General features: G+C 41.2%; 1 protein-coding gene across 1 annotated transcript in view; it reads right to left on the bottom strand.

Annotated features, from left to right (window-relative positions):
• Nucleotides 1-25,858, bottom strand: part of LOC146314511 (uncharacterized) — a 42,834-nt gene extending 16,976 nt beyond the window's left edge. The window contains exons 1-15 of the mRNA XM_084738259.1: nt 25,787-25,858; nt 24,132-25,489; nt 23,089-23,098; nt 19,493-22,924; nt 17,796-17,978; nt 16,182-16,220; nt 14,617-14,735; nt 12,554-12,710; nt 12,215-12,354; nt 9,338-9,464; nt 7,158-7,193; nt 5,665-5,825; nt 5,355-5,478; nt 2,712-2,857; nt 256-382 (exon numbers count right to left, since the gene is read on the bottom strand). Coding sequence (XP_084594385.1) covers nt 256-382; nt 2,712-2,857; nt 5,355-5,478; nt 5,665-5,825; nt 7,158-7,193; nt 9,338-9,464; nt 12,215-12,354; nt 12,554-12,710; nt 14,617-14,735; nt 16,182-16,220; nt 17,796-17,978; nt 19,493-22,924; nt 23,089-23,098; nt 24,132-25,489; nt 25,787-25,834 — 6,207 coding nt within the window. The 5' untranslated portion in view covers nt 25,835-25,858. The remainder of the gene's footprint in view (nt 1-255; nt 383-2,711; nt 2,858-5,354; nt 5,479-5,664; nt 5,826-7,157; nt 7,194-9,337; nt 9,465-12,214; nt 12,355-12,553; nt 12,711-14,616; nt 14,736-16,181; nt 16,221-17,795; nt 17,979-19,492; nt 22,925-23,088; nt 23,099-24,131; nt 25,490-25,786) is intronic.
• Nucleotides 25,859-26,308: the final 450 nt, after the last annotated feature.

The raw sequence follows: 26,308 nt of genomic DNA, 5'->3' as shown, positions 1-26,308 counted from the left end.
GAAGCAAAAAATACAACCTAAACGTCTAAACTGAGCACATAAAGTTATAGATTAACCAAGACGGGGAAAGAATTTCACTTTAAAACAAAAAAAATAAAGTTAATCAGTTTGAACATTAAATATCTTTGTTCTGGATTCAGCTGAAACATTTTGGCAAAACATTGAATTGTTTTTATTCATGTTCAACTGGGGTTTGTAATATCTGGGCAAATTCTCCTTCAGCAACATTTCATAAGTCTGAGTCACTGCTCTTACCAGCACAACAGGCATCGCTGAGCCAACTCTGGGCTGTAGCGCCCCCCAGTCCTCTGGGCTTCCATACAGGCCTTTCTCCAGGATGTAGGGTTCACCACAAAAGCCTGGCTCCTCAAACACCACCCAGCTGAGAGAGGAAACAGTAGGAGTGTAATCAGCCTTTAATCTTGCATTGACATCTCAGAATTGTGTTTTCTTCCTGATCATTTGATCTCAGTTCGTGTAGAAACAGTCTTTGATGCACCCACACTCACTAACGAAGAAAACCACAAGAAGTCACACTGGGACTCTGTCAAAGTGTTCATTTATCATCTAAGTCAACAATTTTTGGTCAGAGTCCAAGTTGATAATTGCCTCCCACATGATAGTATCTCAGCAGTTATGTTCTGTATGCGCTCTTGGCTAATGTGGCATATCTTGGGTTTGTGTGTGTGAGTGTGTGTTGTTGTTGTGGACGGGTATTTTCTGCTCCTGTGACAGACGGGGGCTGTTTTTGCATTTGCGGCCCTGTGTGTGTGTGTCTGAACGTGGTAGATAACAAACACGTCTGTCACAGCAGCAATGCTAGAACAACAACACGCTGAGCCAATCAGAGGCTCGGAGGGACGGCAGCATGACATGGGCGAGGCTGTGCCGTCTAATAACAGGCTAAAAGCACAGCGAGAATAACCCCTCAGTGATGTGAGAGGCCTGCCTCCTAAAGACGGACGAAATGTTCCACTTCACATTATTCATCATTTTGTCTGACTCTCCCTTGGGTGGCAACAATGTTCTGCTTTAATTATTCTGATACGAATAATAACTTTTCTAATTTGCTTCTGTTTTTGTTTACTTTTGCGTTTTTTCAGCTGAAACAGGAAAACAAAAATGACTCAGCAGCACAGCCACTACTCGGGTTCTTACACTTCTTGTGCATTATGCACAGGCTTGGAGAGTAACAGATTACATGTAATGGGATTACGTAGATACAAAAAAAGGTAAGTATATTACATTACAGTTACAGAAAAAAAATTTAAACAGATTATAGTTACATTTAGTAAAAATGAAATTATTAGCAGGTAGTAAATTTTTATCTTTAAATCATAAAGTAGGAACAGCATCACAGTACAGTGACAGTTCTGCCTTCAACTGTTAAAATACTGTCATCATCCAATAACAACATCTAATTTAAAGAAACATTTACAGGTCAGACCAACTGCTAAAATTAGCTATACAGACCAACCGCTAACATTAGCTGCACAGACCAACCGCTAACATTAGCTGCACAGACCAACGGCTAATGTAAGCTACATGCCAACTGCTAACATTAGTTACACAGACCAACTGCTAACATTAGCTATACAGACCAATTGCTAACATTAGCTATACAGACCAACCGCTAACATTAGCTGCACAGACCAATGGCTAATGTTAGCTACATACCAACTGCTAACATTATTTACACAGATCAACTACTAATGTTAGCTGCACAGACCGACTGCTAAAGTTACCTAAGCAGAAATCCAATTAGCTAGCTAACTAGTCAATACTACTACTACTACTGCTGCTACTACTGAAAAATACATAAAATGAAAAGCGTGAAGAGTGAATAGCTACTTAACAAAGTACATTTAAATGTGCTTATAATGTAAATGTGGATTCATGCAAAACAAAGGCAGGAATAACTGGACAAACAATTAATACACCCACAACAAACATAGTAGGCTAAACAATTTCACAATATTTTGGTACTGAGGTAATCCAAAAGTAACAGAAAATAAACAAGTCACATTACTTACTTTTTTTAAATAAAACAAGTAATCAGTAGTTGTATCAGAATACATTTTTAAAGTAACCCTCCCAACCCTGATTATGCAAGAATACAGACAGAGACAAAACACTTAAGAAGAAAACACCATCCAAACATAAATGACATTCCTCGTCAGCCGTGTTGAGGCATCTTGTAACTCCTCCACACCCTGCATTTTGATTTCACATTTATTCCCACTAAAGGGTGTGAGGAAGCATGCGCCGTCCAACATCAACTTACACTGACGGGGACGTGAGGTGTGGCAGACCAAACATTAAAAACTAGGTGATTTGTCTCGACCTGTCAGCGAGGGTGTGGCAATCTTACCGCTACGCACCTGAGCTACAAAGAACGGCTGCAAACCACAGCACAAGACGTCACTGCAACCGTGGCCTGAAATGATTATAAGGTTCAGGCGTAGGAATGCATCTTACAGCAGGAACTGTACTGCAAGAAGTGGCTGGATAGGTAGGAAATCAAATATACTTTCCTAGAAACACACCTCGAGACTTTTAGTGCGAAGACATCTGAGGAATTCTAATAAACGGAGATATATTTACTTCAGCAGCGGAAATAATAATCCTGTGGATGCCTCAACCTTTTATGTCACACTATTGCTCAGACAACAGTGAAGGTCGCAAGGATAAATATAAGACTTGTCACTTACACACCGCCGATGACGTCAGTGGACTGCGTCTTCATGCCATAACCTGTGTCGTCCATGTTAATAACAGGCACCGTGAGGTCAATGTTGACTCCCAGCTCTCCGAAATCTCTGTCGCTGAACATCTTGAGGTGAGGAGACAAGAAATCCTGTGGCAGGAACAAAACAATATGGTGAAAATCTAACGAGCACGACGCCAAACCACATCATATATAAACATACGAGCATCTGAGCATCTCTGTGGCAGTGGTTTTCAACATTTCTTTTCCCTTTGGAAACAGAAAAAGCTGCCCATTATCCCACTATGAACCTATTAAAATTTTAGAAACTATTAACAAGCAAGTCAAGTTGAACTAAATAAAATTATAAGGACCATGATCTGCTTGTTTCCTTTCAACAACTTGAGTTTCAGACACAAAAAGGCAGCCACACTGAAACTGAACCCTTGAGCAAGAAAAGTTTTGACTGATACATTTGCCTGATTTGCATCACAGACTCTGCTTAACCCACACACTTTTTTTTATACCTATATCTGAATAAAATGTAATAAACCAGAGCCTGAGAGCCTTGCAAGTTTGAAATAACCTGTCTCTTTGTTTTGCTCACATCAATCAGATTCATTTAACTTAATTCCTGTGATACACATTCTCCCCGTCTTGTGTTCTCCTCCCTCTGTTCTCTCTTCGTTCCTTTCCAGGTGCTTGGCAATAATCCTTCCCCCGTATTTAAGGGAAGGCTGGAGGAGAAGGAGTTCTCTCCCTGACAAAGCAGCCCTCTGATCATCTTAGCGTTTTCGTGTCTTTTGCTGCTGATCTGGTTTCTTTTTGAGGATGGAGGTCTGGTAGTCTTCGTGGCTTTGCTTTACAGTTTAAAGCTACAGCAAGGAGTTTTTAACTGGTTATAAAACAGTCTCAATTTGGCTAATGGCTGCCACTGGATGGGATTGTCCTTGAGATCAGATGAAACGAGCTTGTGTTTACATTTTCCCACGCAGAGTCACAGTGAATAGTATATTAGCAAGTTTAAAAGAAGGAAGAAGAGATTTTTTATTTAGATAATTTCAGTTTGACATTAGATTTTGCAGTTATAACAGTGGAAACACTACTGCTTATGTCCACAGGGGCCTGAAAAGTCAACAAAATATGAACGTTCTTTGTAGATTCTGTAAACAGAGAGTTTGGTAGTTTTGGGAGGAAGGCTCTGGGTGGCTGGCCCAGGCCTCCTTTTGTGCTTTGTGACCATGCATCCAGACTCTTAATATTTTTTTTTTGGTGTTCTTTAGAAATAAAGTCGTATTTTAAGAAAACAGCAACAGCTAATCCCCAGCAATGGCATCAAGGTTGAGCCTCACATTTTTCACGTACACACGGGTGCCACCGCTTGTAATGGCTCCACAGAGCTATTAGAGAGCCACTGCACAAAGGTTTTTTGAGAAGGAAATGAGTTTACCCAAAATATTAAGCTGATATTGATTGGTTTATGAAATATTCAGACATCCAAAAGTCAGCAGGGTCCACTGTAAATAATGTTAAGTTTATTCCCTGACCACAGCTTCGTAAAAACAAAACTTTGTTGGACAATTTTTGTTGTTGTTTTAAATCAATTCAACCAAAACTTTAGTGAACCTTAGAGTTTTCTTTCATATTTAAAAGATAGTTGTCTTGTCAAAACTATTGATTTATCCATACATATCGATATTGAATATTTGAAATGCTTTCAATACAATTTTTTTGCAGCACTGATACCAGTTGCACATGCCAACATGTAAAGTAAATTATCCTTTTTTGCACGCAGCACTAATGACTTCACTTGATTGCTATAAGTTAATTGCATAATTTTGTTCTTTTAAAAAGCCTAATTAAAGAGAAACAACAAAAGTTTATTAAAGGATGTTTCTCATGATGTTAAAGCTCATTCATCTTTTAATAAAAGTCTTATTCAATGTAATTGTTCCCACAAAAAGCAGCTCAGCTGCTACATCAAACTGTGGATCTGTGGCCCCCGAAGCGTCAAGTGTCAGGTCAGGGAAGATGAAAAAAAAAAAAGAAGCCAATTGTTGCTTGGCAACTAGTGGCACCTTGTGAGTGTCTAAATTAAATTCTGTCATCAATGCTTAATGTGGAAGTGAGATGGGAAAAACACTGCACGGTTGAGGAGAGAAGGAGGTTTACTTCGTGGGACCTCAGGGAGCAGATACAGAGATCGGACAGGAGGATTCGGAGCTCAAGGAACTTGATGTTAAATGAGATTATCCGACCAATCAGAAATCCTGCAACAAGCTCTTTAGTTTTCCTGTGCAGCCCTCAATCATATGTTGGATCTCTGAACTGGCACTCAGACATCAATCCTTGAGAACCCCTGCTTTACACTGTCAACAGTTTATGTGGAAAGTTTTGGTCTCCCTCGGTCTGAACGTTGTTACATCGATTTTCCATCCTGACAAGAATAGACTTTTTTGGGGGGGGGGGGGGGGGGCACAGAGTCTTTTCCATTTAGGAGGCTGATTCTGAGCTTCAGAAAACCCATGGTGAATGAACCGCATTTGAAACTTGACACCACAGTTGCTTTTCATCACATAGCGGTGTACGATGAGCTAACTTTGGTCACATAAAGGTATACAGTGAGTTGGATCAGCGTGGTACTCACAGCCAGTACTGGTCGCAGTGACAGGAGCTGCTCTGAGCCTCCCCAGTAGCTGCAGTCCAGGTACTCTCCTTCCTCCAGGATGTGCTGCTGGCCCTCAAACCCAGGCTCGCTGTAGCCCACCCAGCTGGAAGGAGAGGCGTGCAGTGACACCGCTGGTTAGAGAGCTGTATTTATAAACTGTGACAACATTACATAACCTCGAAATCACCATCTGGCTGCAAAGCCTGTCCTGAAGAAACCTTGCTCCAAGCAAAGATTACCACCTAACTTGATCCTGTGCCAACTTTGCAACAGAAGAATGAAGACTCACAGTCCTCCGACGATCTTTAAAGAACCCACAGACATCAGCGTCTTTGAGTCAAGGTTTGCTCCATTTGCAGAAATGCCTCCTTCACTTTCACAAAAGCTGAAAACGTCACTGTCGATTTCCAAACAGGAGCCCTCAAAGCCAGGCTTCTCATACACCATAGCCTGTGATAGAGGAAGGACAACAGGTCATTAACTACAATTAAGTTCAGCTCTTTACTTGTTTTTGTTTGTTAGTGTTAAGGTTAGCTGCTGTTAGCTGTTTATGTTGCAACAGGGGCAACAAAAGACTGGGAAAGTTGTGAAGTGCTCCAAAAATCACCTTTTGTTTGTAACGTTACACAGTGTACAGGTTAATTAGTAGCAAGTATTGTGATTGGGTATTGGTCTGGATGGTCCTTTTCCTCTTCATCCTGGAGACCAGGACATCCGTGGTCTTGTGTGGTCTCACAAGTTTTCACTTTCTGTCTTTCCATCTCAGATGAGCTCCGGCTCAGAGAAGTCTGCAGCGTTTCTGGATGTTGTTGATATATGTCTTTCTCTTTGCATAGCAGAGTCTTAACTTGCATTTATAGATGCAGCAACACACTGTGTTTCCTGACAAAAGTTTTCCAAAGTGTCCCTGAGCTTATGTTGTATCCTCTAAATAATTATGAGGAGTTTTTAATGCAGTGCTGCTGGACGAGTCAAAGGTTACTGTTACTAATTAACCTGAACACTGTGGAACGTTACCAGGAGTTTTTGGAAAACTTTCCAAGTCTTTTGTTGCCTCTGTGCAAATTATTTGAAACATGTTGCAGGAATCAAATTCAGAATGAGTGTATATTTACAAAAAGTCTTTTTCAGTCTGAACATTGTCTTTGTATTGTATTCAATAGAAAACAAGTCAACAGTGATTTGCAAACCATTGCTTTCTGTTTTTATTTATGATTTACATAACATCACAATGTTTTTATACTTGGGACTCTAAACAGAAGTTTGTGAAACCTGAGTTAAGTTTTATTTCTTCTTTGAATATGAAGTTAAAAAAAATTGGAAAAAAATAAATAAAGCAGAACAAAAAAAACACATAGATACTTAGCCAACGTGTTAAAAAAAAATTTGTGAGTATGATACTATGAATGTGCGCACTTCAGTGATTTTCACCTTGTGCTGTTTTTGAATGACAGTACAAGAGTCTAAAAGAGGCTCTTTATCTCTCATTCTGAGGTCTGAAAATGCCCGCTGCCAAAACACACTGTAGTTACACTGGAAAGTCCTTGACATTACATCTATTTTTAGCTCAAATAAGATAAACACAATGCTTAACAGCAGAATGAGCCAAAGAATTCAATGCATAATGCCAACGGTCCTTTTATAAAACATATTTTCCTTGATACAATAATCACAGATAATCATTTTGTTACTTTAGTGTTTGCACACTTAAAATCACTTTGTTTATATTCACATTAAGCACATACAACCTAATGAAAGTGTAGAATAGTTTGTCAGTCCTACCTTGACTTCACTGGGATTCTCCACTTTGAAACCGCCCTGGAACAGAGACATCATCATCAACAATCAATTTTCTCCTCTAATTAAATGTACGCTGTACAAAAGTGAGACAGCCGGCAATCGCACAGATAGTTAGTTCTGTTTTCTTGGAAATTAGGACGATTCTGTTAAACAGTGACAGGGAACAAAGAAAATGAACAGAACACACAGAACATACAGAACTGAACTTCTGTTCCTGTGGGTAACTAATTTCTGCTGATTCTCATATTGACTTGTCTTTCTACGGAGTGCCAGATGGAAGATATTGACATGAAAGAAAATGTAATTACACTCACATTAGTGAACATCTTTTGTAACTGAAAGGTTACTAAGAAAAGAGGCTTCATGTAAGTTAATTTGAAACTTAATTTGAAATGTTATACATGACTTTGCAGGCCGTAGTCACTGGTAGAATATGGAAAAGGGAGAGTTGAATGTAAACAAGAATGTGAGTTTATGAGGATAACTCTGCTCCTAGCCTTAGCATGCTAACACTTGCTAATTAGCACTAAACACAAGTACAGCTGAGACTGATGCAAATGACTTTGGTTTTCAGGTATTTGGTCATAAACCAAAGTATTGGACAAATAAAAAAAAATGACCTGATGATGGAGCTGGATAAAAAGTCATTAGATTACAATTGATCTTTAGCTGGACATGAATGTGTCTACGAAATATCACGGCAATCCATCCAGTAGTTGTTGAGACATTTCACCCAAGCCAGTGTGTGAGCCTCGTGGTCGTAGTGAGGAAAAGTCAGGATTTTAAAGTTCGCTTTGAAGACAAAATTGTTTGAGTGTATTTCTCACGTGTAGTGCACTGTACCTGCCATTCCCAGACTTAAGAATGCCACGAACCAATTTTAAATCTGAGAATCTTCTGCGGCCCACACAAACCTTTACTCGCATCTCTGAGACTAAGCGTACCAGTGACAAGATATGAGGTACGTTCCAGTGTTAATGTGAATCACTGCAGTATATTTTTCCTATATGGCTCAACATTGACAGAAAAGTCGTTGTGTAGATATTCTCCGGTATTTTCATTTATATTTTAGAGTTTGTGTTTTCCTAGAAAACGACTAAAACTGCCTTCTTGCTTATGACGCAGTAGAGCAAAGAAGGAGAATGCATTCTTTCACCGGAGAGGACACAGTACAAAAGCACAAATTTAGAACTGTATTCACTGACTGAATAATTTTTTACTGAAAAAAAAACTTTATCGTTCCTCAGCTTCAACTCTCATTTACTTAATACGGACTTTGATGATGGACAGATAGTTTTAACTTACTTTTTGCTCAACATAACTGGCTTAGTAGCCTCCCAGTGAACATGGTACAACAGAGACCAACAGGCAATACTGTACCAAGGTTGTTTACAGAGTTTCTTGATGGAAATATGTCTTTACTTATTGCTAAAGTAAGTTAGCTGACTGCTAACTGCTGTTACATGTAAGCAATAAGGACTCCATTAGTGTCTGTAACAACCTCTCTGTCAATCCGTCTCATAAATGCAAACTGAAAATAAGCAATTTCACTGGTAAGTTAATATTTCGACCTGATGAAAAGTAAAGGGCTCACCAAAGTCATTAGAATTCATCCTCTAATATCCGTTGGGGATCTATCGCATATTTGCTGAGATATTTCACAAAAAGCAAAAATGTCAACCTCATGCAAGAGAAAAAGTCATGGCATCCCCAACGTCATTAGGATTCATTCAAATGGAACAAACGTGTATATGAAACATTGGGAGTGGGAAAAATAACCATAAAAAACAGCAACCATGCTCATATATTTGAATGATAAAATGGGACAGGCGTACAACACACAATATTCCTATTTCCTCCTGTTAGATGAGACAACTAAATAATGTGATTGTAACTGTATTGATGTTTTGTTTCTATGCTTCCTGATTGTCGCTTCCCTGCTATAATCCTCTAATCAATGTATCTTCTGACTTGAATTTATCAACTATTTATTTATATGGTCTGAATTAATAATTATATAGTGAGCTATTTAATCTTCCCCTATTTATTTATTTATTTTTCATATATTTTTGTTGTATTCTTTCTTATGATTTGCATGATTTTATGGAATATTAATCACTACTCCCTGCAGTGTAAATTGGATGCTGCACAGAAATACGCACCATTTTAAGTGGTCTAAGAGATCCAACAAACGGTGACGGGAAGCCCCAGGTCTCAGGAAAAGGGTACACTCCTGTCTCCAGCACAGCGAGCATGCCCTGAAACCCCGGGTCGCTGAACACCAGCCACCTGAAAGAAGAAAGAAAGAAGAAACACACACATTTGCATGTGAATTAAGCATTAATCCAAAAGGTCCCTCCTCCCCACACTAATACTAATGATGCCTCATGGTGGTTTTTAAATAACTGTGAGTCCTGTGACCTTGCACGGCTGGTTGCTTTTATAAAACACTGGTAAGACATAATCGCAGAGAAAAAGAACAAACTCACTGGTATTTGTTTTCCCACATAGAAATCAGCAGCTGCAGGTATGATTGGTAAATTTGCTCAGCACATTAAGCTTTCTGAGATCATGACAATGTTTTAATTGGGTTTCTTTTACCTCAGACATGAGTCGTGCAAATACAGCTGAGCACAAAAGCTGTTTGTTTTAGAATAAAGTAGCTCGGGAATGACATGTTCAAAGCATTTTCCTTTGCCATTCATTTTCAGTGCGGACAGCCTTTGTTGGAGCGCTGCCCCCACCTCTGGCATTTTGAGCCATTATGTAGCACAACATAATGCCACATAGCAATCACCACTGGCAGAAAAAATAAAGCCTGCTCTTTCAGTCAGAGCTGAGGAAGTGATACTAAGAACTAATGCCAGCCTCGTGGCGCTGAAAGATATATAATAAGAGGAGCTGATGAGTCACTTTGGTCAGTGAACTCAGCTGAGCTCGGTGTATGTTACAGTAAATTTGTTAAACACAAAACTATGTCTGCTGAGCAGTTGTTCCACTTGTCACAGAGCAAACAAGAAACTGACGCAGAAATATTTTACATAAGCCGGCATCTGACAGCAATTACTTTTGTCTAGATGTTGAAACCATCTCTGAAATGTTCGTTTTTTACCAAAGCTGCCAAGGTAAACCTGCAAAAATAGCTGTGGGAAAAAAAATGGCATGCTGTCATGAACTTCCTCAGGGGCAGGGCACAAAATGTCCTGAATGCCTACACCTCTCACGTGGAAAAACAGACTCCACTTTGCCAAATTCTCTCCACACCTTTTGTCTGTTTCTCACTCTCCATCTAGTCTCCACCTCTGCGCTCTCTGCTTTCTCTGAGGTTGAAGTGTCCCAACACCCACTTGCTCTCTCTTCTTCCAACAAGCAACAGCAGGACAGACATTCCTGAACGTGCAAATGAGTGAGAGTCAAACCAAAGACAAACACTCAGGAGGAACACGGTAATGATTACTATCGCTCAGGTATTTGTCAAAGCCAAACACGGAGAACATCCCATTAAAGAAGATGCCTCTGTGCTGAGCACAGCAGGAAAGACGTCTACTCTTCTGGTGAGTCTGCCAGTCATTAGCAATAAAGAGATCAATGCAGAAAACTGTGCTTGTCTCATTACGAGGGCCTGACCAGGACTGGATATTTGAAGCCAATACCGATACCAATATTAGGGAGTAAAAAAAAAAGTCTGATATTGATAAATCTGTCGATATTCTTTATAATATATACACAAAGAAACATTTTCTGTAATGATCCCTCAAAAGTGGTTAGCACTTGCAACAAAGATATGCAACAGCGGCAGGATATTTTACAGTTTAATAAAAAATTACACCACCAAATGATACCAGGGCACTGAAACAGCACCTTTTAATCATTATAAATAAAGCTGCAACAATTAATAGATTAGTTGCCCACCATTAAATTAATTGCAAACTGTTTTTATAGTCAGTTAATCAGTTTGAGTAATTTATTAAAAAAGATCTCAGATTTTCAGCGTCTTAAATGTGAATATTTCCTGGTTTCTTTGCTCCTCTGGGACAATAAACTGAATATCTTTGGGTTGTGGACAAAACAAGACATTTGAGGAAGTCGGAGCCTGTAATAGATCACAGGAAGATTTTTTTGAAGGCTACTTTTGTGGTTCCTTTCAATATGTTCTCTTGCCATAAATTCTGCATTACCTTGGAATACTGTTCTTCCTCCATTCATTCTGAGCCATATATTTCCACTGAGCTGCTCACAGCGAAACGCCCCAGCTGAATGAACTTTACTTTGAACTACTGAACATTAAGTGTGCTGATATACTACTACTGCTTACTTAATAGGTGTGGTTATAGTGAAAGTAATCCGCAGGAAGCTGCCAGTTTCATTCATTCACTTGGTTCGGTGTACTCAGGGCAGGTACACAGATACAGATGGACGTATTTGAGCATGACCTGCGAGTAAAAGAGGATGTCCGCTTAACTTTGAAGGAGCTGGATCCAAGAAGGGCTTCACTAAGGAAAAGGAGACGTCACGTTGCATTGTTGTGTGTTCTGTCATCTGCTGACAGGATGTAGTTTTTATGATGAATCATCAATCATAATCATAGTTTTCTGCCTAAACGCTGCGTATAAAGCTACCAAACAAAAGCAATCTGCATTATGTTCTGTTTAAAAAAAGTTTTCATAGTGGCACACACTGGATAACATATATGCCTCTACAGATATAGAGCGATATAGCTGTATTAGGTCAATACTGGACCGATAATATCGGTCAACTGATCTATCGGTCGGGCTCTACTCATTACCTGCACTTTATGCTTTGCTGCTACAAAACAACGGCACTACGTCTTCTCTTTTTAGCACCTGATCGTATTTCAAATAAAATCTAATCTCCATGTAACTACTTTTCTACCACTCCGATCAATCACAATAAGCAGGCCATGTGTCTTGCTAATGATTTGATTTAGTCAGCCTATTCATTACTGTGACGCACGCTTTACCAGAGGTCAATCACTAAGATCTGAGTGATTGGTTTTTGCTCAAAAAGCCCATACTTACACCCCAGAGTGCACTTGGATGGAAGCGGTGCTCAGTGGGATGCCAAATGAGCCCGTCTCTATGGTGTCATCGTGGTAAGGCGTTACTCTGCCGTGGCCCTCCGGTTCGGTAAACAGATCAATATGGGGGATGCTGTAATCCTACAGAGAGGGGGAAACAAACACAGTAATGATCAGCAGTGGCCCATGCTAGTCCTTAAATAATTCCTTTGCAGTGAAACCAAGAAAGAGCTGATTCTTTGTCACACCTATTCTGAGTCCGGACAGGATATCAATAAAGAAATATCAGAGGTGAAAATATTGGAATAGTGAGGTTGAAGTATTTATCCCGTGCTCTCACCCAGACAGCAAGTCGAATAGAGCCGATCAGCACTGGTGGGCTGCTCTGCGGTTCTGTCTCCGTCCCAGGCTCTGCCCACACATTTGTTAATTCAATTCCGCCCTCATCCAAGGCAATGCAACGTCCCTGGAAGTCGGGCTTCTCATAGAGCACCCAGCTGTCGTGAAAACAAACAAAAAACATGTAATCATATGGCAGAGGACACATAATTATACAGTATGTCGGAGAAAAAAAAAAAAGACCAGGATAAATGTATGTACTATAAAAAGTAAAACTTCAACAGTCTGGGAAATACTTTTAGGTTTTCTTGCTAAAAGTTGGATGAGAAGATCGATACCGTTCTCCTACCTGTCTGGTAAATATGCAGCGTCAGCCTGCAGCCAGTTAGTTTAACTTAGCATAAGACTCGGGGGTGAACAGCTAGCCTGGCTCTGCACAAATGCACCAAAATCCATCTACCAGCACCTCTAAAGCTCACAAATTAACATGTTACATTTCATTTGGTTTGATTCAGACAAAAGCTGCACTGTTAACATGTCAGTTCGTGGTTTTACAGGGGTTACATGCTGGACAACTTCTTGGCTGAGCACAGTGACTACCATGAAGTCTCTGCTGGTTGCTTGGCAACAGCATGGTGACAACAAGCCATCAGGAGGTTACTGCTCCTGGCCAAGACATAATTCAACACATAATCCCCTTAAAGCTCAAAATTTGACCAATTTTGTCTGTTGAATTGGTAAAGTGACATGTTGCATTTAAGGAGGGAGATTTTTTTAGCTTCAGCCAGAGCAAAGCTTGCTGTTTCCCCATATGCTAAACTAAGCTAACAGGCTGCTGGCTGTTACAGTATATTTAATGGACAAATATGTAAGTGGTATCAATCTTCTCTTCCATCTTTCCACAAAATGTTGAATAATTCCTTTAAATATGTTCAAGTCAGACAGTGCAAGTTATTAACTAATGCGCATATTCAGTGGGCCGAAAAGTGGGGAAGTGGGGAAAACTTTTCTGAATAATGTGCCAGGTAAGTTATTCTCATTGGACTAAATGGGCATCATCTTTACATTCAATATCTAGTTCATTATAATACATCTATGATACAGATTAGCTAACTACCTAGCTAGCCTTTCGATTAGCTAACTTAAAATGTAACTATTTGTCACTTTTACGGGTCCCCCAGCAACATCTTTTAACCAAAAAAAAAAAATCAAAAAAAAAAAAAATTCATCTTCTTTTTAACATAGACGAGCCTAGCACAAGGCACATCTAAATAAAGTAAACAAGAAGCAAATTTCTATTTCTCAGGATTGCGAAGTCTTGATCTGCCTTAGTCTAACTCTGACTGGCTAGTACTCATTACCTTCCTTTGTTTGATCGGGTAGAGTTAGGGTAAGAATACCAGTGTAAGCCAATCAGAGGCAGAGTAGGGCTGGACATGGCTTTGCCATCCTGAGAAAAAATATTGCAAACTGGAAAAGAGAAAGTTGTGGGGTCAATTGTGGACAGAGTGATATGACATACATCTATAAACAAGAAATTATGTAGGCTATCTATTAATTTTGCTCCTTTTGGGAGATATATACTCTACGTATATCTTGGATATTAAGAATACTCTGTGGACGGCTGTTCCACTGATCTAAAGATGGTGGTAAAGAGACGCAGCAATGCTCAAACAAAGACAGAGAAGAAGATTACTGTCAGCAAATAAACAATCTAAACAATGCGGGTTTCATTTGCTTTGCAAATGTTTTATGGGAAGATGCAATCTGTTTGCCAAACTTCAACGATACACCCAGACTGTTTTGTTGAGCAGCACTGACTGTAAACGGAAAACTTTGTTTGCTTACAAGAAATCACCACTGACCCCTTCAGAGGAAAAATCTATGAGAGCGAGTATGTTAGTGAGATTAGAACTCTCAATGCTGATACTTCGTTAAAATAATCCCTTGACACATCCAGGAGCCCTAACAGGCAACACTGGCATCCCAAAACCACTTGACACTAATTAGAGCTACAGTTCAGTACACGTTTTCTGAGACTTGCAGTTAAATATATCTTCTCACCATCCTCTAATGACCTTCACGGATATGAGAGGCGAGAGCTGCATAGAAGTTGCATCTGCCACATCTCTGTAGATCTCATACGCCAGGCCACTGAACGGAGCTTTCTCAAACAACACCATCTGTGTGGAGACATGAAGGACAGTGTCATAAAGGGAAAGAAATGCATTACATGCTTGCTCCATCACATTAAATCATGACTCACTGAGCGATGAGAAGAACCTTTTCTTTCTTGGTGAAAGCACATCTATGTTTATTCATAGCGAAAAGCATGTGCTTACAATTACTTGAACCACCAGGGCCTACTGTTAACATAATGTGTCACTTTAATATTACATTTTTGGTTCGGAGGCAGCAGAATACTGAATTTTGTGGACAACAAAAAGTGTCTTGTCTGGACACACAATAGTAAATAACACTGTCTTTTATCCTGAAAACCTTCATCAAATCCACTCTAAAAGCCTAATTTTTTCATACAGTGTTTTTGTGTTTGTGTGTTGAAGGGATAATTCAGATTATTTGATGTGAGGTTGTTTGAAGTAATCATCCATAAGCAGTGTATTACAGCACGGAAGCTAAGCAATGAACTGCTGCGTGGACAGGGTCATCAACAAAGGGGATCTTAGCCACTTAAAAAAGGTCCAGTTAAAAAAGTCAATACCCGTTTAAGTGTATGCTGTATTTAGAGTATTCTCACTGCTTGACTTTGCTGTCAGACAGGATTTTCTGATGTAAATCCACTGTTATATAAGCCAAATATCTCTCACAAATCTCCACTGGCAAAATCAATAATTTTACTTCACAGAACACAGGACTTGCAGGTCTACTGCTGCCTTGAGCTGCTAGATTGTTTGCATTTTTGTGTGACTTTGCTGTATCTCAACTATCCTTTTAAAACACAGTCACACAATAGCACAAAAAAAAAAAACTAAAAAACTAACAGTTCAAGGCAGTAGAAGACATTATCTGTGCAGTAAAATAACCCATGGAGTTTGGTCTAATGACAAAATAAAGCAGTGACAATATTCTAAATATTAGCGTAAAATTAAACCGCTATTAAATACCTTTTGTTGCTGACCCTGTCCATAGCTCTTGACTGCTTAGCTTCAGTGCCGGTGCTTCTCTCTGAGTCTTTTCAGTGGGGGCGGGCCGACTGCCATCTACCGGAGCTAATACACTGACCTCATATGACCCCGCATCAAATAATCTGAACTATCCCTTTAATGACAGTCATGACAATGGATCCCCACGTCAGCGAAGGCTGGAGGTCGACAGAATTAAAACAACGTGTAGGCAAGAAACTGAAAATCTCTCTTTCTTGCAACAACTACGACTGAAGTTATACAATGATGAAGACCCACACTGCACTGGCAGCACTGAATTTCATGATTGTAATCACATCCAGCTGAGCATTTGCACTAGACTGTGTTTTTTAAATACTTTGTTTACCCCCTAGAACACCATATGAAAAGCAGATGTTTTCGCAGAACAGAGACTTGTCTGTCCAGATTCTTCTCCCCATCTTGTTTCTCTTATACAGTATGTGGGCAAAGCCGTGCCTACTGTACCTTTCCAGGACGCTTGTGAAATCCCTTGGGTGTTCTTATCTGGAATGCAAAGAAAAAAGAAAAAAACACAGAATTATCAATGCGGCAAAGACTGAACATCTACAGAATACTAGTGAAGTTAATCTGCATGTGTTGGTGCAGCAGCTCTGTGCCCGTTCAGTGTCCTGACCTTTTTAGTTTACTTACAGGGACACAGTGGGTCTGTGGAGACGACGCTGTTTTAAATTAGTACTCGAGCGCACACACAACGGCAGGCATAGCAAGCAGAAAAAAGTGCAGCATTCTCGCAAAATGGGCAACTTACGAGTTTTGCAGCTGCAAATGGCAGCAAAAAAAACCCCACAACAGTAAACTACAGCAACTAGAAACCTTGTGACATCAAGTCAGTAAGAACTGATCACTGATAATGATTTGTTTACTTCTTCTAGATTCACAAACATGAATATTTACTGGTCTTCTTCGAAACTCAGTAACTTTGGGCTTTTAACTGTTGCTGACGCAGAACGTGCTGTCTAAATATGTCAACTTGGACTTTGGGGAATTGTGATGAGAATTTGTCACTATTTTTTTTTTTACTACACTTTGGTGACCAAACAGTTAATCACATGACTGGCATTAATCTGCAGATGCATCATAAATTTAAAAAATGGTAACGTTTTATTTTGCAGGTCCTCCATTTGAGAGAAACCGCTCATAATTTGGAAGACATTATCTAGAAAGAGTTATTTATATATTGTAGGAAAATCCACAACTAATTATTCGATTCAATAACTAACCTCCGCCAAGGAGTTTATGTTTGCGGTGCTGTCTGTCTGTTTATCAGCAGGATTACAAAAGTAATCCATTTTGCATATAGTATTCCTGTCTGTATTAGCTCACTTTATTTACTTTTATTCTATTTTTGTTTTATTTTTGTAACTACATTTTCCCCCACGCTGGAGGTTTCTTCCCTTAAGCTGCTGTGGCAAATTGAATTTCCCCTGTAGGGATCAATGATGGTACTTATCAGCAATATGCAACGAGCCCCTCACAAGTTGGAATAAGATAAGATTATCAATCTTATCTCATAAGGGCTTATTGCAAGGGTGAAATATAGTCCCAGTAAAAAATGTTATTCTCTTTCAAAAGCAATCCAAGGCACACTGTAGGGTCTGGGTTGTTTGTGAAGGAAATTTCTAATTTTCTTAATGACACTACATTTCAACCATGCAATGAGACCTTCACAGTAACTTTTCAAGGAAATTATTTATTAATGATTGTTAAGAAAGGACATGCAAAATCAACTACCAAAACAGTCAGTACCTGCAGCCCTAAAAAAACAGCACAGTCATTCTTACCAGCCCAAATTAAATCAAAGGGACCAGGATCTACTGTTGTTTGTAGATTGAGAAGCTTCCCAACTAACGACGATACATGACACCAGAACGCTAATAAGGGTTTCCATAAAAACTGTAGGCAGTGCAGCTCTGAGGGAAATGAAGGATATAAATAGTTCCCAGCTCACCTGCCAGTGTAGCAAGCAGTCTAATCCCATACTTCAAAAAGATGTACAGCTTTAATTTGTAGTACTAAAGCACTGGATATGCTTAAACAGCGTGTATGCAGCACACTTACATTTTTACTAAGTATCCCCTGCGGCTGAGCCGGAGGTTGCTTAAACTCAGGGAGTGCAGGGTGTGTAGTTGGAGCAATCCCAGGAAAAGATGGAGGCACAGCAGCACCAGGAAGCACTGCACCTGGTTTTACAGCCAGGTCTGCTTCTCCTCCACGGGCTGGAGTTGTCATTTTTCCAATAACCTGATGCATGAACCAAAAGTCAACAGGTAAGTATAAAAGTTGTTTCCTGCACTCCTCTTTAAAAAACTTAAGGGCGTAACGATTCTCAAACCGAGACCAAACCTGCAAAACAAATCGTGCTTACTGTCTTCCGTATTGCAGAATAACCCTCCCACACATACAGTACCAATCAAAAGTTTCGACACATCTTCTCATTCAATGTTTTTTCTCTATTTCTATATTTTTTGTACACTGCAGATCAATACTGGAGACATCAAAGCTACGAAATATGAAATTATATGGAACGTGTTTCATGTTTTAGATTCTTAAAAAGCAAAAAGTCTCTTGTACACTGTCCTCTGCACTTGCAATCAAAGATTTAATTACATTCTTGTCATTAAATATTTGATTGTAAATGCAGAAGACAGTGAACAAAAGTCTTTTTGCTTTTTATTGTCAGCCCATGGCCTTCTCCTTTTGCTCTTTCATATTATAGATTCTTTGAAGTAGCCACCTTTTGCTTTGATGAGAGCTTTGCACGCTGTTGGTATAATCTGAAACATTTCTTATAAAAAAAACAATAAAGAAAAAAACACTGAAGGAAAAGTGTGTCCTCACAGAGCCACTTGTAAATGTAAAGCTGCAATTCCATCATACAGTCCGGTTCTACTTGAATCAACTCTACAGGAACTTTGTTTTCCTTTATAATACAGTATTTTGATTGTGCCCCCCTCAACGTAGGCGCAGAACCTCCATGAAACTCCTGTGATGTCATCTTCAATGCAACAAAAACACGAGAACAACGGAGGACACCAACGGGACGGTGTACTTAATTCTCTAAGACGATATAAATGTATCTTCGTATGATATTACATAATTGCCTCACTATCTGATTATTGCTGTTTGTAATAACTTAATAATTAATTTAGCTCTGAAATCAGAAGTGTATTCAAAATAATGGCACACATTCAAGTTCAGTCCGATTTTAATTATATAAGCAAAATAATGTAATTTTTGCTTGGTTGCTACTTTTAACATTACCAACTACAATCAGCTGGCTACATGACACTGCTGGAAACAGTCGGATAACAAAATGTGGATGCATTCTGGAGCATGTAGCATGTAGGTCAAATGTTTTTTATTTGTTTTCTTAAGTAGACAGCTTGTATTGTCCTCAGCAAAGATCATTTACTTGTTGTTTACTCTTGCTTTTTTTTTTTTTTTAGTTTTGTCTTATTCAACCCACCAGCAAAACAAAGAAACAAACAAAAATCAAAGTATGAACTGCACCATGGATCTGGAGAATCGTTACACCCCATAAAAAATGTACCACAGTGGCCTGTGTTGTTATTTAGAGACATGTTAAAAAAGAACTTCTGGTCCTGTGAGTATTTCCTGTCATTAAACGCTCTGTCTGTTGATGTTATTGGTCAGTTTTGAAGCATTTTGTCTTTGAAATCTCTGTGTTATGAAGACAACTTCTTTAAGATTCATATCATTTTTAGTTGGCGAAAGTAACATAGGGAAGAACTAACCTCGGTTTTGACTTGCTCCTGTCCTTGCGTGCTCTGCACTGGTTTTGCTGGTTCTCGGGGGAGGTACTTCTCTAAATAGTCCGGCAGCTTGATGTCGTTAAAGGAGGGAAGTGGAAGGCCTGAGTCACTGACCACGGCCTCCGCGGCCTGGGCTTCCTCTCTGTTGCCTGGGGCAGAGCTCTGCTTGCCCATTGTGCCTCTGAGTGGAGCTGCAGCAGTTGGGCTTGGGGGTGGGGGGCTCAGCTGGACCTCGCTGGGCGATACTTCCCCAGAGCTGGTGCCCTCTGCCTGCGTTTGAACTCCATTCCTCTTCCCTCTGAGGTTGGACGAGGTGAGGCTGCTGAAGACACAACTCCCCTCCAAGCGAGACTTCAGCTTGATCTGATCATCTTTGTCCTCTTTGACGTCCTCCTCATCTTTGACGGGCGTCTTCTCCCTGAGGCGAGAGTGAACGTCCAGGCTGCTGAGCAGAATGCTCCTGTCTGCTAAGCTAGCCCTGGCAGGCTTTATGCCAGATTTTACCTCAGAGCTCTGGAGATTGGCTAAGCTGCTTGGGGTTGTATCTATGGTGAACTTATTATTCTTCCTCAAGCCAAACTTAAACTCCTCGGGGTCGAACGTCTTCTCAAAGCGGTCCTCCTTGATGGCGGGCATTGCAAACGGCGGCTGAGGCTGCCGGAGCAGGTTGTGTTTACGTGGCGGGAGGGAAAACGGGGCGCAAAGATTCTTGATTCTCTCAATGAAATCATCATCGTCCAGATCACCTGAAGTGTCCAGAAGATTGCTCTCGCTTCCGGCTGAGCTCAGTTTTGGCGGCGGGAGTTTGAGTTTCCGTTTGGGGAAGTCCAAATCCAGCCAGCTAGAGGGGGTGTCTTGCTGGCGTATTCCGGAATCATCTTTGCTCAGTCCCCGTGGCAAATTCAACTTCTTCATGGATGAACGCTGGATTGAGTCTGAAATTGGCTTATTAGCCTGTGGAGAAGGGGGCACTTTTGGAGTTTGACTCTGCTTGTCACTGATAGGTTCCTTCTTGACTGTGGAGAGTTGTGAATGTGAGGAGATATCGCCATTAGCAACAGGTGAATGTAATGTCTTCTCAGCTGTCTTCTCCACCACATTTACTGTAGGGATAGAGGCGGCACTATCAGCGGGCCGTTGTGCTATTTTTTCTGCACCCTTGAGTGAAGTGATATCATTTGCGCTCCCCGTATTTTTCGATGCCTCACTCCGTGGGCGTCCAGGAGTGACTTTCATGATATCTTCTGAGAGTTTGTCCTCTGAGGGCAATGATTTGAGAGTTGAACTGTTATTCCCAGATTTAGTGTCAGATATCTGAGCTGACTCTTTAATAGATGACTCTTTCTCTGCCCCACTGTCAGCCTGTGGAGTTAACAGCGCTGGAGTGTCATTGCTGGCTTTTACAGTTACTTCCTCAACGGCCGCTGTAGCTGCTTTGGTAATAGGCTTTGCACTGGAGAGCTCAGCATCATTAACTCCACGTGCGCATGAGTCATCTGGTGTATTTTCCGTTTTTTCCACAGATACAGAATCAGGCTGTGGTTCTGCTGCACTCACCACTCTCTCTGTTTGTGCTCCAGGCCTTTCTGAAGACTTTGTCTGCGACTCAGTGGACACGTCTGTGGCCGTCCCTCCCTTCAAAGGCTCTTTTTCACCCTTGGTCCCACTCACAGCCTCGTTAGTGTAGGTGACGGCACAAACAGCGGTCTGTTCGACGTTCTGTGTTTGAGCAGTGTGTTCTGATGATGTCTTTTCTTTAGAGGACTCAGGTTCTGTTTGGCTGGTCTCTGGTTTTCTTTTGTCTTTAACCGACCGTGTCTTTTCTCTTCTTTCAGTATTTCTCCTTTCAGTATCCCTAACAACACTCCCCTCTGTCCCCGAGCCACCTTGTGCACTGTCTGACTCTTTGACCTCTGTGGTATTTTTATCTGAGTGCAGTAGCTGCTGTGGCGTCTCTTTGTCTTTCTTCTCAGTCTGATTTGTTTTTTCGCTCTCCGCTTTTTCTAATTTCTCCACGTCTTTATTCTCAGCCTGATTTATTACCTTGGTGTCCTTGTGTTGGGGTTGCTGTGTTTGCCCTCTGTCTTTTTTACTGGGCTCCTGTTCTTTCTCTTTGCTTTTTGGTTCAGATTGCACTGACGATTCTTTCTCTAATTTTAGATTTTTAACAGGTGACTCTTGCCCCTTCGAAGGAGTTTTCTCAATAGGTTGTTTAACCGCAGGTGAGGAGGGGGTGGAGGCTGGAGTTTCTCTGCTGTCCTTGGAGGCCTTTTCCCGCTCCTGTGTGAATACGAGGCTGTGTCCCCCTGCCTTTTCCTCCTTTTGAGGTAAGATAACAGCATCGTTGTCAAAAGGCGTCTTTGTTCCACTGCTACGAGCAGCAGCAGTATCGGGTTCATCTTTGCTGACAGATGGTTTAGGCTCCTGTCTGTTGACTGGCTTGTCAATAATCTCCTTTTTAACTGAAGAATCCAACTGTTTCTTCACCTTCAGTTCCTTTTTAACTGGTTTCTGTTGGGTATCAGGTGAAGATTGTTCCTCTGGTGTATTTCTTTGGGCTTTATCAGATGGTAATGAGATTTTCTCTGTGAGTTGCTTGGCAGCAGAGTCAGTCTCCTTTGTATCATTCACCTGCTCTTGTTTTATAGCAGTGGACTCTGGCTTACTTGTTGGGCAATCTGGTTTGTTTTCACTATTCAGGCTGATGGGGCTGGCTGGTTCCTTGCTTTTTCTTCTTTTAGAGCGGGAGCCTGTTCTGCTAGGGGCTTTGGACTGTTGGCTAATGTCATTGGTCAGCTCTGCAGAATCAGCTGACCCTTTTGCTGAATCTGTTTCAACACTGTTACATTTCGTACCCTGATCTGCAGATTTTGACGCCAATATGTCCTTAGTTTTGGAGTCTGTTTGTTGTTGTTCTTTATTACTCTTTCCCCCTACAACCTTGGTATCTAGTCCATCTGGTTTTAATGTTATCTCTGACATTGCATTTGTTTCTTTTTGCTCTTTGGCATCCAGTTTACCCTGACGGTCCAGTTCTGGTGCAGCGGCTGTGACAGACATGGTGGATTTTTGAGACATTCCTGTCATGGCTGGCTTTGGAGGCAGTGGTTTGGATGCCTCTATGAAGTTCCTCGCCCGCTCTTTGATTGTCATCGGCCTCTCCCTATCGGGTGACGCAGAGCCGGACCTCGCCGTGCCATAACGCTCAGCCGATCTTGACCTCTGCTCTGACAACACAAAATCCTCTTTCAGCCCGTCCGTGGCTTTCCTGACCGGAGAGACGTCGGCACTCCTCGGGGTTTTGAATGTCTTGTTGACCCCGCCTGCAGGGCGCTCGAAAAGGCTGATTTTATCTGCAATCCGGCCGGCGACTGGTTTAGGCTCCTCATCTATTTTCTTCAAGTCATGTAGTCTGTGTATGATAAGAGGCAAAGGTTTGAATTCAAACATACATTTTATATTTTGCAAAATCTGACACATGTTAAATTGATTTTGAATCATAGACCTGCCTTGATATGCCACAGACAAATGCAAGTTTAATGTTAAGGTAATTTGTCCAATCTGACCTACATGTGAATCTTATCTGTACTTTACAGCGCCAACCTTGAATGGCAGGGCTGTTCTTCGTGTTATGACTCACACCACTGTGGTATTCCACCCATAGGAATTAACGCACATTCTTTGCTTTGACAACAATGTCTTGTTAGACAGAAGCTTGACAGGTAGGTTAAAATGACTGCTAATGCTGGAGCTACACTTGGCTATTTTTCTTAACAAATAAGCTATTTTAAGCGTAGCGTGGCTGTACTGTATACACTGCAGTTTATGGAAATGTCATTCATTCATTCACAAATCATAAACTGTTCTTTGTCAACTCAAAAATCACAATAAAACTCAAGGGCACCCTCTTTAAATTGGTTAAAATGCCTTTATTGTTACACCATGGTAATTGTGGGCTCCCTGACGAAAGCTTGATGTCAGAGTTTGTTTCTTTTAAAGAGATTTCTTTGTGTAAACATGTATTCCTATCCAAAGTGCGCCTCAAACAAACTCAATTTGAGTCCAGGAAGCACTCCTACCCAATCATTTTCTTTCTTTCTCATTGTTTCTGTTTATATTCAACCAATCACATTTAGGTAAAGACTTCCCGTGAATCAGTCTCTGTTCTGACAGCACTGTCCAGTTACACATAAGGTTGACGGGTAGGTTAAAAATACTGCAAATGTTGGAGCTACACTTGTTTATTTATGCCTAACTATTTTAAGTGGAATACACTGCTCTACTGTATACGCTGCAGAATATGGAAAAGTGATGAGTCATTCAATCACTGACAAATCACAAACTGTTCTCTGTTTAGTAAAAAAAAATCACAAAAAACTTGCAGCATGGTCATTCTGGAAGCCCTGACGAAGGCTTAATGCTGGTGTCTGTTTGTGTTAAGGTCCAGTGTGACAATATAATGACAATAAAGGCATTTTGAGTCTTTTGTGTGAGTTTTTGAGTACACATTTATATCTATCCAAAGAGCACCTCAAACAAACTCAATTTGAGTCCAGGAAGTGCTTAAGCATTTCTTGTTCTCTGTTTATATTTAACCAGTCACATTTAGGCAAAGACTTACCCCGTTTTAGGCTTCTCCTTTGCTTCTCCTTTTTTTAACGGAGACTTAAAGTCCGGTTTGTCTCCCGCTGGACTTGTCTTTGGGTTCAAAGGCACATTTTTGGTAAAAAGCTTCACTTCGCTTTTAGAAACCTTAATACTCCTGCGTTTGGACTCTGGCGTCTCTGTTTTCCTCTCCACTTTGAAAAGGCTGTCATCGTCCTCCATGTCTGCGGCCCCATCCACCACACATGCCACAGTGGCTGCACTATCCTGGAGGCTGTCCAACTGCTTGACTGAATCAGGACAGGAAGTCTTATTGCTCCCCCCTGCTGCCTCAGGTGAGGCCTGAGAGGTGCGGTTGTGCTTGGAGGAGGAGTTTACAGACGACTCTCCCATGTGAGTCTTTGGACTTTTGCCCTGAGGGCTGGTCACTGTGTTTTTTGATGCAGGGATTCCCTCTTGGACAGGAGACATTGTTTCCTGGGGGCTGTTCCCTCCATCTCCCTGAGAGTTCTTCCTGACTTTCCTTCTGGCTGCGTTCTTACGCCCCATGCTGTCTGACTCTGTTTGTTCTTGTTCAGTTTCAGGCTGTGAGTCTTTGTGTGATTTCAGTGACACTCCCACCAGGGCACTGTAATAACTCTCTGTCCCAGCAATGGGCCTCACATCTGTCCTTTTGTTCTCTGCACTTGGATGTGGTGAATCAAAACTTGATGACTTTGCCTTGGCGAGGACCTGGAAGCTTTTTTTGACTTTGACAATTTCCTGTCCTGCGCAGGTGTCCTGACCGCATTGAATCACGCTGGTCTCCTCCAGGTACACATGGAGCCTCTTACCTGTCTGAGCCTGCGCTTGTCTCTGGGCCCGAGGCGGCTGACTGCGGGCCCGGTCAGAGTCCCATACCACTCCCTGCTCAGAGGAGGAGGAAGAGAAATGTGTCAGATGACTGGCATTCTTCTCAGGATTCCCGCCCGCTGAAGCACCGTTGCTGCTCTCCTCCCTCTCCTTGCCCTGCCCTGTTCTCTTCTTCCTGCTGCCCTCAAACTCCTCCTCTCTTGGAACTCCTTCTCTGTCAGTGCTGCTCACAACGGAGCTGCGGGCAGACTGCGTGGCGTCCTCCTCTTCACAGGGGAAAAAGACTCTGGAGGGACCCAGCGGATTGGGATTGAAGCCCTCCTCCTCCTCCCACTGTTGTTCCCTCGCCCAGGGTCTCACAGACTCCTCACTCTCCTCTTCTCCCTCTGATTTAAGAGGCTGGTCGCTGGCTGAAGAGGCATTTTCAGTTGGACTCTTCAGACCCTTTCCCCTCCACGGAGAGAACCAGCTCCCAATGCGTCCTAAGACCCCGGTGCTCGGCTGCTCCTCAGGGCTCTCAGACTGAAGCAAAGCAGAGAAACAAAACATAAATGTCTGCTCATACATGCATAGGCAAATAATAAAAAAAATAAACATGCATATTTCTATCGAATATGCGCAAACCTTAGATGAAGTGACAGTAGTTACACGTGGTAGTGCAAACAGGATAAATTGCCATGAACAAAGGAAGGGAGTGCAGGCTTGGGATCTGGATTAAATATGTAGGGGTTTTTGTCCATACACTTTTTTTTAGTACATGGCCATGCATATCTCAGCATCGCAAAGACATGCATGAGTGCTTATAACCTGTAAGCTTACCGTAGAAAATACCATATCATTCAGATTCTTTATGTAGGATGTGAACATGATTTTGGTTTAGAACAAAAACTCCTAAAGAGCATAAAACACAAACAACATCATTCCACCAGGATACACAGTAGAGAGAGAAAAAGCAGAGAATTATCATAAAAAAAAAAAAGATATTCTGCCTTAGCAAAGTGACAGATCCATCCTTAACTGTCTTAACTTTGAGAAATTCCTTTTGGCAGTAACTTCAAGATCAACTCACCCTTAATTAGACATGGAAGAAAACTTTTCGTCCCACTCCAAAATATAAACCGCTACAAGTTTGAGCAGCAGATGTTCTGCAGTAAAATTCATGTCTAACTGATAAACATGTTGTGTTTAGTCCTCGCTGCATCCAGTGAAAGCATCCACAACAACAAGAGTGCGGCAGACTGGCACGGAGATGTGGGAGCTGATGAAGTTCTGCCCCTCCAGCGGAGCGCACGCAGCCCGGTGGTAAAATGATGCCTTCAAGTCCTGCTCGTAAACTTCTAA

The sequence above is a fragment of the Lutjanus erythropterus genome, chromosome 15 (genome assembly GCF_056507025.1).
Source record: "Lutjanus erythropterus isolate fLutEry1 chromosome 15, fLutEry1.hap2, whole genome shotgun sequence".
In the NCBI taxonomy this organism is placed as follows: domain Eukaryota; kingdom Metazoa; phylum Chordata; class Actinopteri; order Lutjaniformes; family Lutjanidae; genus Lutjanus; species Lutjanus erythropterus.
Note: the sequence above shows the minus strand (reverse complement) of the source record. Positions and strands in the feature narration are given on the sequence as shown.